The 16,905-nt window shown below is 39.4% G+C and overlaps 2 protein-coding genes across 3 annotated transcripts; both read right to left on the bottom strand.

Annotated features, from left to right (window-relative positions):
• Window positions 1–1,184: 1,184 nt before the first annotated feature.
• Window positions 1,185–5,735, bottom strand: fkbp6 (FKBP prolyl isomerase 6). 2 transcript variants are annotated; one of them, XM_069158468.1, is made up of 10 exons: window positions 5,645–5,735; window positions 4,861–5,104; window positions 4,644–4,761; window positions 4,464–4,553; window positions 4,061–4,263; window positions 3,677–3,796; window positions 3,379–3,576; window positions 3,031–3,140; window positions 1,902–1,990; window positions 1,185–1,465 (listed from the first exon to the last, which is right to left on the bottom strand). In XM_069158468.1, the coding sequence occupies exons 3-9, from the start codon at window positions 4,738–4,740 to the stop codon at window positions 1,909–1,911; spliced, it is 900 nt and encodes a 299-aa protein (XP_069014569.1). In that variant the 5' UTR covers window positions 4,741–4,761; window positions 4,861–5,104; window positions 5,645–5,735; the 3' UTR covers window positions 1,185–1,465; window positions 1,902–1,908. The 2 variants fall into 2 exon arrangements, with proteins under 2 accessions (XP_069014569.1, XP_069014568.1); XM_069158467.1 differs by lacking the exon at window positions 5,645–5,735 and having other exon boundaries at window positions 4,861–5,638.
• Window positions 5,736–7,665: 1,930 nt separating this feature from the next.
• On the bottom strand, window positions 7,666–13,147 carry tmem244 (transmembrane protein 244). Its single transcript, XM_069158755.1, has 6 exons — window positions 13,055–13,147; window positions 10,056–10,141; window positions 9,881–9,957; window positions 8,361–8,486; window positions 8,024–8,068; window positions 7,666–7,763 (listed from the first exon to the last, which is right to left on the bottom strand). Exons 1-6 carry the CDS (start codon window positions 13,145–13,147, stop codon window positions 7,666–7,668), a joined length of 525 nt encoding a protein of 174 aa, XP_069014856.1.
• Between the last annotated feature and the right edge of the window lie 3,758 nt (window positions 13,148–16,905).

Below are 16,905 nucleotides of genomic sequence, written 5' to 3'. Positions count from 1 at the left end.
CACCTCTGATCCCCCGCCATTCCTCCCCCCTCCGTCCTTCCCACCACGCTGGCCCTCTGCTCCCGTCCCAATCCTTCCATCTCGCCCTTTGTTTTTACAAATCCACTGTACCGCCACTTGGCCTCCATCTGCTGACCACCTGGCTATTGTAGCCATAGGCTGTAGATTGCAGCACACAGTAGGAAAGCAGGTTTTGGTTTACGTAAGTAACACAGGACAGCAGAGCAAAGGCCTCGAATGTTGCACAAGGAGGGAGGTTGACAGAAGCTTTAGGAAAAATCTAATTAAAAAAAGAGATAATTCACAATGGATTTTATGAAGTGTCTTGTTTTAATATTTATTTCTAACATGTATTATCTTATGTGCACTTGTAATTTTGCTGCTGTGCCTCACTTTGTGTAAGTGACCAGGTTGCTGTGGCTCATCAGACACTAATGCTCAACTGTGCCCCTGGTGTCTGTTGGTGCACAAAACCACTTGTGGCACTTTAAAAACAAACTTCAGATAATCTCCAAGTGCACCCCCTGCTGTCACTAACCATTCATTGTCAGGTAATTAGGCCAAGGGAAACTTTGCACTTACTGGAGCTCATCTCTCTCTTCCTGCAATCCCCTACAACTCCATCTGCTTTGTTCAGATTAAATGAATGAATGAATGAATGCTGTCTGGACTTGTTTTGAACAAAAACACAAAGTCAACCCCCACTTATAATATCATATCATAAAGATTTTGATCTGCTGTCACGGTCACACCTTGAATATTTACCATTATCATCCGTCCGTATTAATTTTATATCTTTAACCGCAACAAATACCACAAAAATCGAATGGATCATAAAGTATCATTTTCTATCTGCAGCCTTTATAAAATGTAGAATTACTGAAGTCAAAGTCCAACACTGATGCAAACTAAGACCACTTCTTCTAATTGTTTTCTTTGGCACTAACTGAATTTAGCAATTTACTGGTAAACATAATTTGAGGTAAACTAAGGTAATTCATCAACACAAAAAAAAAAAAAAAATCAGTCATACAGGAACAATAAATCACTTATCATGTAAATCAAACATTAGCCAAGTGTCGCTATTAACTTAAAGAACAGGAAGCTCATGAGGCTGAACTCAAATTCAACATCATGAAAACATGCAGTTTCCAATTTATTTACAAAAAAGACAAGATAATATACAACGTTAGGTTTTTTTTTATTGTCATTTTTTATCACCTCACAAGAGGGACTAGACCCCACACAAGTGTTTAATACAAACATGAAAAGTACAAGGAAAATTTAAGGAGAGAAAAAGGGAACGACTGAGCTACATTTTTAAACATCTGTAAAGGAATCATAATAAAAACGTTTTAAAGAAATTAAGAACGCATCATTATGTTACTCCCTTCATAACAGTGGGAAAATCACACTTTCTAAACTGTCGGCAGTGAAAAGAAAACATGCTGTTACATCTTGAAACCTGTAACAAAAACATTTTATTAGTGAATCCAGTCTTTTTTCTATTATTGCTGATCATTTTACTGCACAAAAGATGTCTAATCAACAGTTAATAGTGAGCAGAAGGCAAAGACTTATGGGAGCTGTATGATTCGCTATAATTAGTGTTTGGCCTTATGTAAATGATGAAGTTCTAACATTTTACTATCCAGTAGAGTAGGAGAAAGCTAACCAACAATAAGTGCAGGTCTTTAATTCTCCATTACAACTTGAATAATTTCATGGGGCCTCTTAATTTGAAATTCTAGTGCATTTGTTAAGGGGCATAACATGATTATCTGTGCAGGAAACCGGACAAATATTTGGATACTGTACAGATGATTTAAAAATGTCAACCCTCCCAGACAAACAGAGAGATGAACTGATATTAAACTCAGGCAGAATTATTGACTTCTCACCTTTATCTTACTCCTTCACTGGGTTGCTCAGGTCTCCAAACATCTTTGAGTAAAAGTCTTTCTCTTTGACTAAGCTGTCTTTGTAGCACCTGGAACATGAAAACGACACACATGAATATCCTGCGACAGAGGGCAGCCTTCACGAGCACACACAAGTATTTGGAAGTAATGTAATTTTCAGGAATCTTTGGACATGTCTTGTCGACTCTTGATGTTCATTAAGAAGCTTTTATAGGTTTCAGGGTTTGTGGAGCTTTTAAAAGAGCAAAATTCAAACACTTTTCAAAGCACTTTAACCAAAAATGTCCAGACACTCATCACATCTAAAAAAAAAAAAAAAAGTTTACAAAATTACTTTTGGCCCACATCAATCAATGTACATTGTGACTTTATGTATTTTAGCAGCTGTTCATATAAACTTGGACTTTACATTTTGATCATAACTATTTAATACCAATTTCCATAGTAAGGGATCAACAGAGGAATTATGTAGCTTTGAATGATGTGTGAACAGAAGAGAGAACTTTTTTTTTTTTTTTTTTAATGTCTAAGAACAGAGAGCCTTTGAATCATTTCTGCAGGTCGTGCAGGATACCTTCCTCTCTGTGGCTCCTGTATGAAGGCTATTTCTATATTGTTCACTGGTGTGCCAATTTGTAATGAAAATGACAGTCTGGCATGCTGCTGCTAAAACGGTAACCTGTTCCTTAGTAGCTGATGAGTACATACAATAACTAGAAAAACTATCTTCAATGTGCATACACGCACAACAACGTCAAAGATGGTCAGAAAACACCCTCTCTTCAATACTGTGCCAAGAAACAACAAGCAAATATGAAGACCGAATTGTTCAATTTCAAATATTAAAAGATAAATAAATCAATACTAAAGGAATTTGGTTTACATGACTGATTGGGTAGATGAAACACCAGAAATAATAATTAAAAAAAAATTGCAAGGAGGGTATTCAAATTAAAGCATATTTCTTAACTTGAAAACATATCAATTAAAGTGAAGACTTTGTATGAACCATAGGACATATTTTCCAGCAACCACCGGCATAAAAGAAGCCAATGAACCAGACTGTCTTCACTCCAGTATTGAATCTAAACTTATTAAATCATCTTACATTGCCACTTTCTTCAGAAGGTTGTTGATGTCACAGTCAAAGGGCTTCTTTGCTTGAGCAGTTATGAGGCAAGCCTGAGCACTCTCATACTCGCAGAGCTCCAGGTAAGCCTGAGAGAGGCAGTGTCAGTATGATTAACAGACTAGTTTATCAAAATACATCTTGAATGGCTCTAGACTTTAAAAATGAAGCTAAAATGAAGAAAATATACTGTGTGAAACTTAAAAAATGATCGAGGAAGTGGACATGTTTCATTCCAGTTTTCAACCTCCTTCAATTCAAAACATTGTGAGGGAGGATTTTTATCTGGCTGCTTGGAAAACAAACAAAACAAAAGCCCCGTCTGACCTGTCCACAGCGGAACAGAGCCTTTGTGTTGGCAGAGTCTATCTCCAATGCTTTGTTGCCATATTTCAGGGCTTTGTGTGGCCTGTCCAGGCGGAGCTCGGTGAGAGAGAGGTTCAAATATAGAAGAAGCAGAGCTGCTCTGATTCTCTCCTTCTCTAAATCACTCTGTTTCTCCATGTTTCCCAGCAGCATCGTTGCCTGTCGGCGAAGCAGAGAATCCAGTACGAAATGCACTTTCACCAGAAATGGTGCAACACATGAGCAAATAAGATGAAAAGCAATGAAAGCAAAAGTTTACCTGTTTATAGCGATCTTTGGCATTGACATATCGACTCTGGTTGAAGCAACGGTTGCCAAAGTTGCGCAGTGTGCTGGCAACTTCAAGGACTGTGGACAGAGGAGCAGTGTTCTGTTCCTCCTGAAGACAGAAAAAAGAAAACAGCAAGAAAAACAAAAAAAACAAAGAAAATCCTCCAGTGGCAGCAACATAAAGAAAAGGTTCAGCTGCGTTCATATGTAATGAGCTGTGGCGTGTTTCTGTAACCGCACATGAAAACATGTAAAAACTATGCTTGGGTCAGCAGAATAACATTAACATCCATTTTCTACTGAAGTGGGAGTCTTATGTAACTTCAGGCTCCCCAGTGCTCCAAGACTGCGACAACAACAATGGAGCACGTACTGGACTCAGAGAAACGAAGTCATCCACTTTCCCCGAGTCGAGGTAGTCGATGATCTGGACCTCGTACAGAACCACGGCAGCGGCGGGGATGAACGGAGGGCAGCCCAGGTCTCCGTACGCGTACTGGGGCTGCAGGAGGAAACGAGAGAACTCTCCTTTCTGCATGGTCAACAGGGCCAGCTCCAGCCCAACCAGCGTCACATCTGTTTGAACAAAGCAGGTCCCCCACTCAGTCAAAAGGTCAAAGCCCCTGACTTTCCATGTCTTGAAGAAACTTTTTATAATTCCCTGATATTCCAGAAACTCCATGACCTGCTGGAGCCCCGACAAAGGTCGTAAAAACTCAACTTTCAGTCGAGGAGAAGAGAGAGTTACTGTTTAACCTGCATGAAGAGACTCTCACCTCTCCCCAGCTTCATCATTCGGGGGTGCTTCAAGTCAGCGTTGGTTTCAAAAGGCTGGTTAGAATACTCCAGGTAAGCAGAGTAATGAACTGTGGAAGAAAGCCGAGCTCAGCACAGCTATCCGTTTTGTTGTGACCGTAATAAGAGGTTTTTGAAAAGACACCTGAACTGATAGATACTTAATACTGAAGCATTTTGGGGTACAGGTGGGCCCTCTCCATGTTGGACCACCTCCTTCAGGATCCCTCCATCTCCCAAGATGTCATCCATCTGCATGCGTAGCTGGTTGAAGGGACTCTACCATCAGAGAAAAGGAAATTACTCTTTATGCGATCGAGTCAATCTGGTCATAAAAACTGAACAGTACATGAGATAATAGTGTTCATCCAGTTTTACCCTCAATCATTCTGAAAGCATAGGTAAAGTCCAAATGGACATTTAGATTCACATAACCAGAAACCATTATTCCAATGAAAGACGAAGAGAATTTTGCTTATTAAACTAGACTTTCTGGCTGCAAATTGAAAACATTTGCTCTCAAGTCAAAAGTCTACGAGTTGAGTTGGATGAGTTGGATACGATGGAGTTTCTTTTGGTGGATTGACTCAGACCCACACAGCATGGACACACCCCGCTGCCTCTGTAAACAACCGACAGGAGAGGACTGGGTTTAACTACATGGAGGTCTGTTTGTGTGACATTCGTATTTTTCTATTGAAACGCTTATAACTGTGGCAGCACAGCTTTCACTTTGGTTATATTTCATGCTGCCAATGACATCAGCATGTTGATCCCTTCAGCGGGACACGTAGCGGTACGCTGCGCGTATTTCCACCGGTACATTTCGTTTCCTATCCCGCTGGATAAAGATGCAGCCTGTCGGTATAATTAACCGCTGTTAGGAAACGTTTGTGCCGGTGGAAAACGAGCGGTACATGTCACTGAAAGGATCTGCACCACTTGTGGAAAACTATAGTCGTAATCTTGTTACTGTGTGCGCTTTTGCTTGTTAACTACGCCGGAGACGGTACGTGCCGCTGGAAATACGGGCAGCGTACCACCATATACTGCGTAACGGCATCGGCATTGACAACGTGAAATATAACCAAAGTGAAACGTGCTGTCACGTTTTAAAGCATTTCACTAAAAAAAAAAAAAGAGTGATATAACGTCACTAGACCTGTAATGTAGCCCGACACACAGTCCTATGCTGTCGGAGGCAGCGAGTCTGCAGCCATGCTGCGTGAGTCTGAGTCAATCCACCAATAGAAACTCCGCCTCCAGCGTATGCCCCGCCCACTACATCCAAAGTCTCGTTTCATAATCCTGTGACCAAAACAAAAGCAAATTTAATTCTCAGTTTATATATTTTTTTTACTTTCAAACTTTCTTTTTAATTGCATTGCGAGAAATTTGTTTTCAAAACAAGATTTTCTTTTGCTTGCATTATAAAGACACAGAAATACCTTCATACAGCTGAGCCGCTCCTGCATGTGGACCTACCGGAGAGCTCCTCGGCTGCTGTTCTTCAGCGTTTAACATCCTCCGGATTCTCGATATAAACCCGTTTAGTGACATCTAGTCAGTGGTCTAGGTAACTGCTACGGTCCGCAGGTTGGTTTGAGCGCTGTTAAACAGCTAAATCACAGTGAAAGTAATTCCCAACTTTGTTTTGGCGCTCAGGTTTGGGTCAATTGAGTCAGGTGACGTTAATAACGAGACGGCAGCCCAGAGGCCCAAAAAGGTCGAGTCGAGTTCACTGATTAACAATCAACTAAGAAGTCCCCTCAATTTAGAGTGATGTGATTGAAAATAATGAAGTACATTTGCTCAAGTATTTTGAGGTACTGATACTTTACTTGAGTATTTCCCTTCAATTTTACTTTATATTTCTATTCTACTGCCTGTCAGATTTAATTGAGAGTTAAATTAGCCTAATTTAAGAGGAAGATTTGAATAATGCAACAAATTGTTCAAGATTAAATTAGTGCTTTCAAATCTATTTGTCCTCTGACATCTTACAAAATGCACCGTGTTGTTGGGGTCACATTTTCAGATGCCTGTGAGTTGCAAACAGCTCCACCATAGGCCTACAGAGACATGTCCTTCTCAACTTCTCATGGTTTTATTTCAGTAAATGTTCAAATGATTCAATATCTACTGAAAACAGATTTGTGGATCAGAACTTTTTTTTTCTTTCCTCTCCCAGGAATCATCCGATGACCCCTCACATTTATCAACTGACTTGCAGCAGCTACAGCATGATGCTTTAGTATTATTCATCTAATGATGTCATATATAATCATACTTTTAGTCTCAGGGACCAAACCAGTACTTTTACTTTTTGCTTACTGTGTTTTGTGGGTGATGTCTTCATATAAAATGAAGGTTCCTCTGTACAGTGTAGTTTCAACTAACAATGGAGACACTATGGGTCTGTCAGTTCATACACACATGTTCTTACAGATTCAATTGTGGACTCAACACACTGACACACACGTATGCAAGAATAAACAGACATATATACACACAAAAAAAAAAATCTGTGAGCATTAAATATTTAATGCATATTCATAGTAGATTGTAAATAAAATAAATGGCCAATATTGAAATGATTGTTTGTGGTATAGAAGGAAACTTCTCAGAGCACCTACAACCTGAGCTATTCATATTTTTTGTATAAAGACATCTGGCTACAAAAGATTTGGATTTGTTGCTGAAACACCAAATCTTTGACCACATATAACATGGATTCAATTTTGTTTTCTTACTTCCTGAATACGTATGTTTTTTTCTAATCATACAGCTACATCATAAACAAATCTGTCATGTGACTCATTCTAAATATTACACTCATCACTGCAGAAATATCAGTCAGTAAATGTAGCCTATTTTCCAGCTGTTAAATAATTTATATTGCTTCCAGATTAAGTTTACAGTATGAAGTGTGTATAGAAACAATACAAAACAATATTTAAACTGTACAGAATATATATATATATAAAAAAACAGTTTTATTCAATAGTCAAAGTTTTGTACAAGGTGGGATCTGACTATTAGCCAATGAACCAAGTAATCTGGCAAAGAAACAACATGTGTCTTCTTGTTGCTTTATAGAAAATATACATACGTGCTGTAGTTGCTCATACCAATAATATGATTTCTGCACCTGAAATTAACCAGTAAGCTTTCCTGTCTTCATCAGAAGTTCTGTAGTTCAGCTGGATAGACAAAGTTGCTCCTGAAGAGTTTGTGGGCCAGAAGCTGTCCTCCAAATATCATCATCACCAGGCCTGAACCTACGGACAGAGGAGTTACAGAATTGAGAAAAAGGTCTCCATCAAAGGAAGGTTTTGTAGGACAATCTGGAGGCATGCAAGAAGTGAGTTCTCATAAGTCTGGGGAAGAGGAACAAGTAATATCTTGGTCAGACAGGGAGAGAGAGAAAATGGGATTGAAGAGAGAATCTGTCTCCAATCCTATTTGTGACCTTATCTGCCTGACAGATAAGGATACACATGGAGGTGCAGACTGAGAGATGAACAAGAAGAAATCTTACCCAGAGCGATCCACCAGTGCTCACCTGAAGGGAAGTCTGACATCACTGAAAAAATGCATCAGGATTGGGGGTTTAAAATGTGAAAAACACTCATACTTTCCATGAAAATCACAAAACTGACCCACAGTCTCCTTAATCACAAGGAGAAACATGTACTCTATGTTTCCATACATTTAATTCAGTTTAACAGTGGACGTACAAATGGATGGAGCCTGCATGTTTGCTCATACATCTTTGAACTACAGCCACTATATCCAGTTACATAACCAAGCCTCCAATCCAATCAACTGTTCCTCTCTATTGATCCACTTGTTTGTGATCGCGTATGTGTGTTTACCTGCCATAGTCATTGCGACATGCAGCAGTGTGACAGTTATGGCGTAATCCCAAACCCACTCCTCGACAATCCAGGCAAACACCAGCCCTCCCAAAACATAAGTCACTTCTGTGGAAATGACTACAACTGAAGGGAGGAAGAGAGAAAAACCACACATCAGAGCTGCACTTCTGTCTGTACTTTTACTTTTACATCTCCACACTGTTATTAACACCTGATATACAGAGCCATATTTTCTGTTTATGTGCAAACATCTGGTCCTGATAGTGATAATCTTGTATTCCTTTTTTCCTTTTACCAAACATGGCTCACTAGTTATATCACTGTGCCACCTGTAATACAGCTGATTAAAGTTTACTGTATTTCTTTTGTTCTAGTAGTTGCAGCTCAGATATTTTTTCCACGGTACATATTTTAGACTTGTAATAGCAAGGCAAGGATAGGTCTAACATTAACATCCACTCCATGTAAAGCATTATGTGAGGGCTGTGGGAACTGAAACACATACATGAAATATACTCATCATTACTTTGTTAAACAATGTCTGCTTTGATACAGATTGGGGGTACAATCGTCTTCGTCTGTGTTTCCTAAACTGTAGTCCACGTACCTCTTGTGGTACATGGTCTAAAGAGTTTGGGAACTGCTGGTGATGTGTTGGAAAGTTTGTATTAAGGCTTAAACCCACTAAAAGATCCTGAGAATCCAACTATATCCAACTATAAAGGAGACTGTTTCACATTATAGTCATTTACCAGGTAAAAGTACTGGATCATATTGTGACTTGTCCAGATTCTCATCATGAAAGCCACATAAGGCTAAATATATCATTTGAAAAAGAGTCAAATTCATTCTGTAAACCCCCTCACACTACAAAGTAAACATATCCTAAATGTCTACGGTGTCTTTGCCTTTATAAAACCGCAGATCACAGAAGACAGACATCCAATGACAAGACCCTTCTCATCAGTGATGGAAGAGCAGTTCAGATCTTTTTCCCACTAGTAGTAGAGGTACTACAACGTACAAAACTCTTGTTAAAAGTCAAAACATTGCATTCAAAATACCAACTTAGGTAAAAGTCCACATTAACACCAGCATGTGTTTTAAGTATAAGACTAACACTACTTGTTACGCAGCAGAAATGTCCCTCTTAGTGTTTTATCAAAATACCATTATGATACAGTTGGATTATAATTATTGGTGGATTAAAGTGTAAGCAGCCTTTTACTGCTGGTGGATGTGAACCTAATTCCTTTACATACTGTTGTGTTGTTTAATCCTTAACAATGTTTTTTTTTTATTTTATAAACTGATCATGTTTTGCATTCAATATCTGCAAAGTAGCCAGTAACTACAGTGTCAAATTAATGAAGTAAAATATAATATTTGCCTTTGAAATATAGTAGAGTAGAAGTATTAAGGAGCATCATGGTTATATACTTTTTGATATACTGTCAAATTGCAGATCAGTGTAGCTCTTGAGTAAATGTTGGTTTCGCTCCAGTACTGAGACTCACCGAGGTATTTGGGGTTCTGCCATGACGGTTGTGTTGTGTAGTCGAATGGAGCCAACAAGCTATTGATCTCGTGAACCCTAAAGACACAAGAAAAGGTTATAAAGTGTGTACAAAAAATAACATAACTGTGTCAGTTTTCCCAGCGTGAAGCATTACTGTGTGTGTCTGAGTATACCTGAGCAGTCCGATGCAGAGACTAACCACGATGTAGTAGAGAGAGTAGAAGCACACCATGCACATCAACAGATTCTGCAGAACAACCTGAGGGGAGGAGAGGAGAGGAGAGGAGAGGAGAGGAGAGGAGAGGAGAGGAGAGGAGAGGAGAGACCTACACAGTTAAACTGATGAATCCTTGGTAGATGGTGATAAAACCTGCTGTGTTTTTATAAACGTTAAGTTTCCTGTAGTTAAAAAGGTGTCTCTCTGACGGAGCATGAAGAAAAAAAACATGACCTCTGTGTGGTTTTACTTGCTAACATTTACTTACAGTATTTTACCGCCATTGATTTTTTATTTTTTTTCCTATTTTGACTGTAAGAGGCTGAAATTCCCATCCTTAGTGGGCTAAAACACCACCATCAACAACATATATATGAGCCATTCATCAATGACTGGATGAAAGTCTGTGATTTTGTTTTTAAAATATCCTTGCCCCTTTGCAATATAAACCTTTACAGCATTTGATTTTATCAGAGAAAACTTGGGTTGGAGATATTAATCATCATTATTTGATGTCTTGTGTGTGTCCCGATGCTAACAGAAAATCCTTGCTTCCTTTCTCAGTTTGATCTTTTCCTCCATGATCCATGAAACTAGTCAGCGCCTGCTTCCTCAAGTCCCCTTTCATAAATGACTCATTGCAGCCTTTATAGGAAATGAGTCACATGACCCTCAGAGGACAGATAAAAATATCTTTTGCTGATATTTCATGCTGCACTTTTTTCAAAATGTTGTTTTCCTTAGATTTGTCAAAATCCAGACTACATTCAAATTCAATCACGAGGAGCAGAATTTCTGGCAAATACTTGTTCTGAAGCAGAGAAGGGTGTGTATAGATAACACTACCATCAGCATAGAGGTGTTTTTTTGCTTGAATTTCTCTATGTTAGTCATTTATACAAATGGAAACCACTTCCCTGGGTGACACTGTGGTAGCAGGGTGTGGTTAGCTCAGCTGCAGGGGGTAGAGAGTGGGAGGAGTGGTTCAGGGAACGGTGCCGGGAAGGTGTAATGAGCACAGCTGAGCCAAATATGAACGGATGAGCACAGCTGAGCTGGATGGGAACTGATGAGCTCTCCCCTATAAAGGGGAGCAGGAAGAAGGAGGCGGGAGGAAGCGCTTGCACAGAGACATTGTTGTGTGGGCCGAGCAAATAAAGGCATTTTACACCCGGACGTCTGACTGAGCGCGTCATCTGTCTCCAAGGAACCCCCACGGTAGCTCAGACGTGCTACAGACACCTTCAGCTATCTAAAGAAAATCTGATTTGTGGCCCGTTGATCAAACACACATCTACAAAACTTAATTTGTGAACCGTTTAACAATCTTTGGACTAAAACAGATTAATTATCTGCTGTATCATACGTCTAAGACAGATCCACAAATTAAGCAGCACAATGCTGTTTTTCTGTCCAAAGCCCAGATGAGATGATTTGTCACAAACATAGAAGCTGTATTTGTGTTGTAGTCTGTTTTAAAACTAAGTTAAAAATCACTTGAAGTTTGATTATCAAGTAAAAACTGTTTAACTGCAAGTTTACACGGGATTCTAAAGTCTTTAAAGTTTAGAAATTGAATGCTAGTTGTCTAAGCAGCTTTCTAAACTTTGATATGAAATTGCACAAAATTGTCAAATTAAAAATATGAATAACCGACCTAGCACACATATATGCTGCCATCTTTAAAAGATAGGGTGCTTACTGGCCAGCCATAATGGACTGTCGTGAAACGTATTAGTTACACCTGCGGGCGCAAATGTCAAATGTGATACAGACGGCAGATAAACTGAACGACAACTTTTACTGCAATTTGGCTAGCATGTGACTACTCAGACTGCACAACTGATAAATGCTTTAGTATGTCAGAAAATAGTAATAATCATAATTTCCCAGGGCCCAAAATTAGTTCAATTATATTGTAAAACTTGCAGTCTAAAAATGATAATCAACTTACAGTGCTTTAATGAGACAAATGCAGCAGCGTGAACTGTGTTGCTCTGTGTTACTTAACATTTAAGCACCGACAAGGACATTCAATTTAATTCAGGACATCAGGACAAGGTGTTGCAGTTTCATCTTCCTATACTTCCTGCTTGCTTGCATTTTTGAAATGTATAGAAAATAAAATGAATTGCAAGTATTGTAAATTCAAAACTGTACCCCTGAGGCTGATATGGATGTTGAGATGTGACCCACATTTAGGTTGTTGTGGCTACTTCACCAGGGATCCATGTGGGATCTATTATCTCCCTTCTCGGACTGCCGTCAGAATGTAGGTGTGTCTGAAACCAGGAAAGTATTTGAGCCCATGCTAATACCTCCAGAGACAGCTAAACACCTTACAGCTAACTCTCTGATTTAATTGTCATCTTCAGAGCAGACAGTCAGTGCTTTGAAAGACTGTTCTACAAACCAGCTTTGATTAACTGGTCATTATGGATCAATTATTCAAAAGAGAAAAAAAAACCAGACATTAACTCACAACATCGTAAACTACTCAACTAAATGTTGTTTATAAGAGAAATGAAGATCCGTAATTCAAATGACAGTCAATAAACTCTAATTATTTTCTGCTGTACTCTCTAAACTGCATGAAGCAGATAAACTAAATGCTAAAGAGATAACAATTAATTGGTTGATATTATATTCTTCTACTAATGCAAAAGGACTATATTACTAATTTCACCTTTGTGCAAGAAATATCATCTCTATCCAACCATGGTGCCATAACCTGTTGACACTGTCAGTTGCTTGCAGTCCCCTCACTTTCTGTACCAACAAACAAAGCTGAAATTATGATCTAACTCATGATGACAGACAGTGCATGAATATCACCTCGATCTATTAGACATGTTAACACATTTCTGTGCACAGATTCTACATCAGAGACGTTTCAGATCCTCCTCTGAGGTTTCACTCTTTATTCTATTCTAGCATCATCCAGAGTCTCCTTACCCAGGTATCATTGGGTGTGGTCTTGAGGGGGAAGGGTCCATGGCGTTTTATGAGTGTGAATCCACAGCAACGACAGCAGTAGTCCAACAACATGAATGGTTGCTGGTCTAAATGAGAGACTGCAGGCTACATGTGTACGTTTGAGTGTGCAAGAGCATGTTGGAGGGAAGCAAGGAGGTCTGGATTAGAAGAAATGAGATTACTACTAAGAACTCTGGGTAAATCCCAAAAGGGATAAAGGACAGCCTACTGTAGTATTGATGTGCACAAATACCCATAACGCAGAAGAAGAAAGTTTGGCTTTGAAACTGAATACGTCAGTAAGCGCTACGTATATTAAATACCTTATTGCCTTTCTCTCGTCCTTTTCTCTTTGTTTTTGTCTCTTTTCATTCCCACCTAATTTTAAAAACAACTCGCTGATAGTTAAAAAAAAATTCATTGCCTGTTTGTTAATAAAAATAATTGTTAAATTCAACCCTTGTTATAGAATTTTTTTTTTTTTTTTTTTTTTTTTTTTACAATGAATTCAACTGAATACTGACAACACACAGCAGCTAAACTTCCTTTACATGTATTGTAAAGATTGGGGGAGTCTTTCTTGCATCACCTCCATTTTAATCTGGGAATCCTCCACAAAAACCGAAGAAAAAAAATAAAATAAAGTCTTGCAGTTTGTAACATAACCACTAGGGGGTAGCATAACCTCAAATGTACAGAGAGACCTAATCCACCAGTGAAGGACCAATACAAGAACATGCACAGGACTGGCAGCAACAGATAAGACAGTGACCATTCATATGTATATGTTTCTGAAATGTGAGTCACAAATCATTATCCCGCGTGTTTATTTTTAACTTAGAGATAGTGCAAGAAAATAGAAGAGAAGGAGGAGAATCTGGAGTGGAGGAAAAAAAAAAAAGAGAGCTGCCAGCTGCTGATTATTCATCATCTGTTCATGAAAACGAGAGTGATAGGCAGAGATGAACGCAGGAATGACAATAGCTCCCCATCCCCGTGTTCCTCCGGAAATAGCACAAGAAATATTCAACTCGTCAACGTCACAGCCTGCGTATGTCGGTGTGAGCGGTGAAGCACGTGCACGTGCGCCTCTGTGGCCAGTGTGTGGTTGACTTGGCTGCCACGGTAACCTGCATCATTGTAACCATGGTGATGGAGAGCAGGGGAGTAGGAGGGGGGGGGGGGGGTGGTGATGGTGGTGGTTGAGGGTGGGGGTGGTGGTTGGGGATGGGGGTTCCATCATGAAGACTAAGATAGGCGTCAGAACTAGCTTTTCCTCTGTGTGTGCCTGGGAAGATTTTATTACTCCGAATGCTCACAGGAAACAAATCAAACTGAGCTCTCTTTTCAGAGCTTTAGATTTGATAACAGGAAAGACAAAAACTGCATGTATGATTTCATTTTACTTGACACTACTTGTTTTGATTATCCTTTTTGATTTATCCTTTATCCAAAAATAAAGTTTGTACATTCAACAGGTTGACATTTTCTTCGCTTGCAGGGACTTAAAATGAATGAGTAGATTGATGGCATGTGTGTACGCTGAGCATGAAGCCACAGACACCAGCTGGTTAACTTTGTTTCATACAAAGACTGGAGGTAGGGGGAAACAGCAGGCCTAGCTCTGTCCAAAGGTAACAAAATCCACCTACACCAGAAGAACTGGCTCCCTAATTAACACATTATATCCTGTTTATTTGACACATCATATCATTGACAATCTGTACAGAAACTGAAATGTATGAACACAATTTGTCTTTTTCTCCTCATGTTTTTATTCATAAGCAACAGAGGGGCTGGTAGGTTGATTTTATTACCCTGAAAAAGAATCAGGCAACCTGTCAACCATCTCAGTGAACGCATGGCAAGAAATACGAATATTTATCAAAATGTTGAACTGATCTTTTTAACAGCAGGTATTTGCCCTTATAGCTGCAGGTATTATTGACAAAATAATCAACAAAATCCTTTAGTCTTTCATAAATCTTTTCATAAATCCTCAGTATCAGGTCAGTGAACTAAATTTGACAATTTACAAAACATATTATCACCAAAGTGACCATAAATCTTTATTTCAGCCCGGCGCAGCTTAAGTTTAGCAGATGTGAAATAATTACAACAGGAGAGCCTTTGGAGCTTGAAGGCATTTTAGATGCATTTCAATGCACATATGAATTATTAAGCCCACACTAAAACTCAAACTAACCCTCAAAAGGCAAACAAGGAGCACAATAAAAGAGCCTTCTTTTCTTAATCCTGTCATAACAAATGAAACAGCTGCAGCACATTTCAGATATCAGTCTGAAGCACGGTGCCGGTTCCAAAAACCTGATGTGATGGGAGTATGACAAATAGGGCTGATAAGAGCCAATTGAACGGCATGCTCCTGTATCCAGAGGGAGTGTTTCCAGCACATCAGTGCGTTTAAACAGACTGCGCTTCATCCACCGAGGCAGAGCGAGATGAACCCTCCGCATCTCCGCTCTTGACCTGATCTGATTTTAAGTTCTTTGAAAATCATTTCAAAACACAGTGAGGGGGAGAGATGCACTCATGAGAGCACTGAGACTCATTGACCTACATGTTAGCATGGCATGTGGTGGGAGCTGAGAGGCTGTAATTACCATTGTGTGTGTGTGTGTGTAGTACAGATTTTCATGTCACACAAACACAGGGTGATAACATCATAATTCGTTCAAGGTAATCAGGCAACAGAGGCTGCAACTAGGAGAAAAGAGAAGAGGGGGTGCTGCATGACAATGACAAGAAAGATCAAATGATTCGTCAATAATGACAGGAATTATTAGCTGCAGCCCTAAAAACACTTGTTCCTTCCTCCTCCAGCCAATTCTCCAGTAACTGAGCTTGTAATGACCCACGAAAATCTCCCTTTGACTTCCACCACTCCCACTGCGTGTCAATCATATTTTCCATGTACTGAGATATTCACATTTTACATCACAAAACACAACAAATTCTCTCCTCCCCTCCATCTCCCACATTTTCTCTCCACCCTCTCCTTCCAAATCTCTGCTCAATTAGAGTACACTTTCCCATTAATTATTACCCTGCAGACTCCTGTCCACAGCTGCTTACAATAAGTATAACACAAAAAGTCAACACAATTTGTAAGTTCCATAATCCCGAGCAGGCTTGTAAACAAGAAATGCCAACAGTCAACAATGTAAGGCTTTGTTTTATTCCTCTCCTTTTTCTTCCACAACCTCTCCACGTCTTCTTCCTGTTTTTTTTTTACTTCTGTATGTTTGTTATTTTGACCCTTTATGGAATGTAAATACCGCGACCGACTAACCACCGGAGATATGACTTGGATCTCAACTCACCGCTGACACTAAGTTTTAGAGCATGCCTTAGTTTGAGGGTTTTTAGTGTCTCCAGATGTTTCCGTAAGAGCAGCAAAGTGTTAACTTTGAGGACTCCAACTGTTTATTTTTATAATTAAAAGTATGTATTTGTGTGTGTGTGAGTGTGTGTGTGTGTGTGTGTGTGTGTGTGTGTGTGTGTGGTGTTATAATTAGAGTAAAGGTTGAGGTCAAGGTTAGGCATGTCTTGGTCACATTCAAGGTAAAGAATAAACTAACAGAATCCCAATGACTGTGTCTAAATGTGCATTCGTTGTGTGTCTGTGTGTTCAGCTGCCTTCTGGCTGTTTCACTTCTCACCAGTTTAATCTCAGCCATCTGAACAAATAATAGGCGTTCTCTCTCTCTCATACACACACACACACACACACACACACACACACACACACACACACACACACACACACACACACACACACACATTTAGAGCTTAATGTTCAAAATATC

Source organism: Embiotoca jacksoni, unplaced genomic scaffold (genome assembly GCF_022577435.1).
Source record: "Embiotoca jacksoni isolate LCO1_2020_lvr unplaced genomic scaffold, fEmbJac1.0.p SCAF_23, whole genome shotgun sequence".
Classification (NCBI taxonomy): Eukaryota; Metazoa; Chordata; class Actinopteri; family Embiotocidae; genus Embiotoca; species Embiotoca jacksoni.
This window is presented reverse-complemented; position numbering and strand designations above follow the sequence as displayed.